Here is a 6,000-nt window from a genome sequence, read left to right on the forward strand (position 1 = left end):
TCAAAGCGATACATCTCAACAACGCGATAATATTATTGCTAGATAGTAATACAGTAGATTACTCTATATTAATAGTATTAGTGTTGCATGTGCGTGAGTTGTGCCTAGTCTCCTTGCACCTGGTGCAGCGCCTTTGAGCCCGCTGGCTGACGCCTGATCGTGCTCCTCCTTGACGCTCTTCATGAGCAATCTGCTGGTCAGCCTCATTTTGAGCCAGTATATCCTCTCCAGCTCCTTTTGTAAGTACTCCATGCTTCTGTATATGCTTTTTAGAGCGCCGCCTACGCGCTGACGCTGCGCTGTTGGCTTTCTCAAGACTAGAGATCCGATCCCGCATTAGCTCAGAAGAGAGCATTATCACCTCAGCGCCTTTCTTTAGCTGGTCAATTGCTATAATAATTGAAGCTGGTGATGAGCTCTTGTGCTGGCGCACGCGCTCACGTATGAGGCTTGACTGAGCCTCAAGCTTACGCGCGTTGCTCGGCGTTTGAGCTACCCAGGGAGCCTCTGGTAGAGCTGCTGGAGGAGTAGGTGTACGCAGCTGTACATCTACCTTTGATAGAACAGCCTCTAGTTGTAGAGGAACAAGGCCTGCGCCGCGGAAGGCTGAGCAGATGTTGGCTAGCGTGAAGGCGCGATTGAATGCTATCTTAAATGCTGGCAGAAACTCTAGCTTAGTGATGTGGTTGATGTGGTTGCGCATGAGGCTCTCCACCTCACGGCTGTACGCGCGCTTTAATGGCGAGAAGCAGCCAACATCAAGCGGCTGGAGTAGGTGGGATGAGTGAGGTGGCATACAAAGCGTGTAGATGTTGTTCTCTTTGCAGAGCTCCTGGAACGCTAGAGATTGGTGGCTCTTATGGCCATCAACAATAAGCAGGCGACGCGCGCCTATGCTACGAGCCTGCGTGTGAGCGTTAAAGTGCTTTAGCCACTCAACTCCAAGCTCATTATTCGTCCAGCCATTGTCGCTGACTGCGATCGCCCAGTCGCGTGGGATCTTAGCTTCCTCGTACCAGGCTGATAGGTGGTACTGGCTAGCGAAGATGAGGAACGGTGGGACTAACCAGCCAGCAGCGCTGATAGCAGCGATTAGCGTTACCCACTCGCGATTGCCTGGCTGAAGAGTCTTCGGCCTACCTCTCCTTTCTGCTCCTGTTATAACTAGCTGCGTTGTAATCTTGCCTATTATAAAGCCAGCTTCATCAAAGTTGTAGACGTCCTCATCGCAGATGCCGTACTTGGCTTTTGTCTCCTCTACAAGCTTAAACCAGGTCCTAATTAGGGCTGGATCCTCACATAGAGCTCTCTGCCTATCGTACGCTTGGTTAAAACACGTCCGAAGACTGTCTGTACGCTTGACAAAGTTGGCTGGCCACTTCTGCCCAACCTGGCTAGTGCCGCGCGCAGCTAGCAGCTTATCAGCCATATCACGTATAGCTGCGTAGGTAGGCGCAAATCCACGCTGATCTAGCTGAAGTATATGGCTGATAATCACCTCCTCTTCTCTCTGGGTAAGCTTCCTTGAGTTGGGCTGGCAATCTGCGCGCGCAGGCTTACCAGCGCGTCGGCGTCGGAGCGTCGTTCGGGGGACTTCAAATGTCTGCGCAGCATCTCTTATAGACTGAATTTGGCTTCTATTGATAGCTGAGATTGCAAGGTGTATATTAACCTCAGAAGAGGTTGGTGGGGCTTGAATTGGGGGAGCCATAATAGGGAGGAGTTTACAAGGCGCAGAAAGTTGGTGGGGTGGGCCGCTCGCTTGCGTGGGCCGCTCGCTTGCCAACCATGTTATTAGTACTATCCTAGAAAAGTCTTCTAGATCTATTACAGACGCTTTACAATGTATTAAGAAGAAAAAAAGTACTTCTTTACTTCTTTCTAAGCCTAAACTAGGTCGCCCTTCTAAGATCTTTAAAAGAGCTACTAGAGTAGTTAATAGAGACCTAGAACGAAGTCCTAAAAAGACAAATCAACGCATTTTAGAAGAGAACAATCTCGATTTCTCTACTAGAAGCCTACAACGCCTATTAAAAGTAGAGAAATACTCTGTTTCTACTGCTAAGAAAAAACAGCTTTTAAACGCAAAAAAAGCTGCTCTACAGAATAAATACGCTAAGAAGACACTTAAAACTCTAAAACATATACACTTTAACAAAGTTTTATTTTCAGACGAGTCTTCTATACAGCGAAGACGCGGTGCTAGGCAAGAATACGTTAGAAAGAGAAGAAACAAGAGAACTGGCAAAGAACAAGTCTCTACAGCTAATTCAAGTGAGTTTAAAAAAATCTGAAGAACTTATTTGATTCTCCTAAAAATCTAGTATTTTTCTAGTTTTTTAGATTATTTTTATCTAGCTTACTAGCTAAGTTATAGCCCGAGACATTACTATCTCTGTTTGGGGAGCTATTTGGTTAGGTAGAAGATCTAAGTTATATATAACTAGAACGCCACAAGAACCGAGAAGCTTTACCAATACACGATATATACGAGAGGTTTTAAATCCAATTGTTAAACCTCTTTTCAAAAGATGTAAGAAAGCATTACTTTATTTACAGCTTTAAAAGACTCTAACTAAGTTATTTTCAATTATTATTCAAAACTTCTTTTAGATATGGAAAGCTGACATTCTTTTCTATCTAGGGCGGAAATTTCAGCAAGACAACGCCAAGATTCATAAAACGCCAGCAGTTATTTCTTGGTTTTCAAGAAATAGGATTCCTCTTTTTGAGCATCCTACCTATAGCCTAGATCTAAATCCTATCGAAAACGTTTGGAGTCTACTTAAAAATAGACTTGTTAGAAGATCTACTGCCTCTTTAGGCGTAGGTCAAAGTATAAAGGCAGTAGAATTGTTTAAAAAAGCAATTTTAGAAGAGTGGGAGCAAATACCGCAAGAGGCAATAGATAACTGTATTACGTCTTTACCTAGACGTTATACTGCGGTAAAACAAGCTAAAGGTTGGTATACTAAGTACTAGTTACTAGATCTAGCTAGTTTAATATACTAAAAGCTTGAAAATTTACTTTCTTATCTAACTATTGCAATAGCTGATAGAATAGCTCTAAACTACATTATACTATTCATTGATATGTATGTAATAACATATGAAATTTCTAGCCAAAAAGATACTCTAAATAAAAAGTTGTAGCTAGAAAAGAGCAGAGCTTTTTAGTATACTTAAGCACTGCCAAAGTTACACAGATCTAAGCTTACTGATCAGCCTTTTGAATAAGCTAGCCTAAAGAAGAAGATCTTCGCTTTCCAGAACACTAAAAGCTAAAGTTCTAGCTAGTCTAGTTGTCTAGATATATAGCTTTAAAAAAGATAGCTTTTTTAATGTTGTTTTCTTTTTGTCACCCTACTGTAATTCTTTATTATTAAGTACATCCGTAAGTTTAATTACTTATTCCTTTAGTATCTTATTCTTATTCTTCCCTATATAGAAACGAGTCTCGTTAAAAGATATATCGCGAGAAGTAATTACTTAATTAGTAATAGATCCATGTCTTATAGAGATTAGACGTTTTATAGCTAACTAAATATCTAATATAGCCCCTTAGATTAACTTTAAATCTACGACAATCTCGTCCTACTACGCGGTCCTGATCTAAGGGATATGCGCGATAGCTATAGGCATAGATCCTACTCTAATCTAGTCGCAGATCCGCGGTGCAGTGTCTAATCTACGTAGGCTCGTACTATCTAAAGTACCACCTAAACTAGCTCTTAAGGATTTTATTAGGAGATCAGTACTAACATGTTTTATAAGCGAGTTGTCAATACAAGCGAGTCGTCAGCCCCACCAACTTTTACAACTTTAAAGCGACGCATCTTAACAACGCGATAATATTATTGCTATATATTAATACAGTAGATTACTCTATATTAATAGTATCAGTCTTGCATGTGCGCGAGTTGTGCCCAGTCTCCTTGCACCTAGTGCAGCGCCTTTAAGCCCGCTAGCTGAGGCCTAATCTCGCTCCTCCTTAACGCTCTTTATAAGCAATCTGCTAGTTAGCCTTATTTTAAGCTAGTATATCCTCTCTAGCTCCCTTTGTGAGTACTCTATGCTTCTATATACGCCTTTTAGAGCGCCGCCTACGCGCTGAAGCTGCGCTGTTAGCTCTCTTAAGACTAGAGATCTAATCGCGCATTAGGTTAGCAGAGAGTATTATCACCTTAGCGCCCTTCTTTAGCTAGTCAATCGCCTTAATAATTAATGCTAGTAATAAGCTCTTGTGCTAGCGCACGCGCTTACGTATGAGGCTTAACTAAGCCTTAAGCTTACGCGCGTTGCTCAGCGTTTAAGCTACCTAGGGAGCCTTTAGCAAAGCTGCTAGAGGAGTAGGTGTACGCAGCTGTACATCTAGCTTTAATAGAACAGCCTCTAGTTGTAGAGGAACAAGACCTAAGCTGCGGAAGGCTAAGCAGATGTTAGCTAGTGTAAATGCTTTACTAAACGCTATCTTAAATGCTGGCAGAAACTCTAGCTTAGTGATGTGTTTAATGTAGTTACGCACAAGGCTCTCCACCTTACGCCTGTACGCGCGCTTTAATAGCGAGAAGCAGCTAATATTAAGTAGCTAGAGTAGGTAAGATAAGTAAGGAGGCATACAAAGCGTATAGATATTGTTCTCCTTATAGAGCTCCTAGAACTCTAGAGATTAGTAGCTCTTATAGCTATTAATAATAAGCAGGCGACGCGCGCCTATACTACGAGCCTGCGTGTGAGTGTTGAAGTGCTTTAGCTACTTAACTTTAAGCTTATTATTCGTTTAGCTATTGTCGCTAACTGCGATCGCATAGTCGCGTAGGATCTTAGCTTCCTCGTACTAGGCTAATAGGTAGTACTAGCCAGCGAAGATAAGAAACAGTAGGACTAACCAGCCAGCTGCGTTAATCGCAGCGATTAACGTTACCCACTCACGATTGCCTAGCTAAATAGCCTTTGGCCTGCCTCTCCTTTCTAACGCTGTTACAACAAGCTAAGTCGTAATCTTACTTATTATAAAGCTAGCTTTATTAAAGTTGTAGACGTCCTTATCGCAGATGCTGTACTTCGCCTTTGTCTCCTCTATAAGCTTAAACTAGCTTCGGATAAGGGCTAGATTCTTACAGAGAGCTCTCTGCCTATTATACGCTCGGTTAAAACACGTCTTAAGACTGTCTGTACGCTAAACAAAGTTGCGCGGCTAGTGGACGCTGACCTAGCTAGCGCCGCGCGCAGCTAGTAGCTTATTAGCTATATCCTGTACAGCTGCGTAGGTAGGCGGAAATCTACGCTAATCTAGGTGAAGTATATAGCTAATAATCACCTCCTCTTCTCTCTTCGTAAGCTTCTTTAAGTTAGGCTAGCAATCGCGTTAGGTAGGTCAACTAGCGCGTCGGTCGCGCATTGTTATACGAGGGACGCTATAGATTGAAGCAGCGCTGCTTTTAGACTGAATCTGCCCTGCTTTGATAGAGCTAATAGCAAGCTTGATATTAGCTTCGTTTGAAGATACTTGAGGAGCGCGGCGTGGAGGCATTGCGTGTTAAGATAGAGTAGGTGATTGAAGTTGGTGGGGCTGACGACTAGCTTGTATTGACGACTCGCTTATAAAACATGTTAATAGACTATAGTAAGGCTTCTTACGTATAAGTAAGCTACCGCATCTATAATCTTAGGCTAAAGCTTCTTAGAGAAGTTTGCGCTAAGGCGTATCTTTATTAACTTCGTAATTAGCTCTTAGCCTACCTACTCTGCTAAGCTATTTAGCTTATATGTATATAGTAGAGGACTAAAGATTATAATTTTCTTCTCTTTAGCCTATTCCTTATATCTTAATAGCCCTCTCTAAGGCAACGTAGTAGTAGTAGTATTTTAATAGATTTCTATAATCTGTAATCCGTACTTCTATTTATATCTAAGCTTGAAAAGCTATAACTACCTATGTAATCTTTAACAGAGTCCTTCCTTAAATATTATAATTAAAGATTTTACCTAAAAATCCTT

The 6,000-nt window shown here is 41.9% G+C and overlaps 2 protein-coding genes across 2 annotated transcripts; both read right to left on the reverse strand.

The window, feature by feature from the left end:
- Positions 1-58: 58 nt before the first annotated feature.
- Positions 59-1,711, reverse strand: PtrM4_070410 (uncharacterized protein; the record flags this gene model as incomplete). Its single annotated transcript, XM_066105903.1, has 1 exon — positions 59-1,711. One exon carries the CDS (start codon positions 1,709-1,711, stop codon positions 59-61), a length of 1,653 nt encoding a protein of 550 aa, XP_065964530.1.
- A 2,607-nt stretch (positions 1,712-4,318) lies between these two features.
- On the reverse strand, positions 4,319-5,533 carry PtrM4_070420 (uncharacterized protein; the record flags this gene model as incomplete). Its single annotated transcript, XM_066105904.1, has 2 exons — positions 4,319-4,428; positions 5,410-5,533. 2 exons carry the CDS (start codon positions 5,531-5,533, stop codon positions 4,319-4,321), a joined length of 234 nt encoding a protein of 77 aa, XP_065964531.1.
- Between the last annotated feature and the right edge of the window lie 467 nt (positions 5,534-6,000).

This window comes from Pyrenophora tritici-repentis, chromosome 2 (assembly GCF_003171515.1).
Source record: "Pyrenophora tritici-repentis strain M4 chromosome 2, whole genome shotgun sequence".
Taxonomy (NCBI): domain Eukaryota; kingdom Fungi; phylum Ascomycota; class Dothideomycetes; order Pleosporales; family Pleosporaceae; genus Pyrenophora; species Pyrenophora tritici-repentis.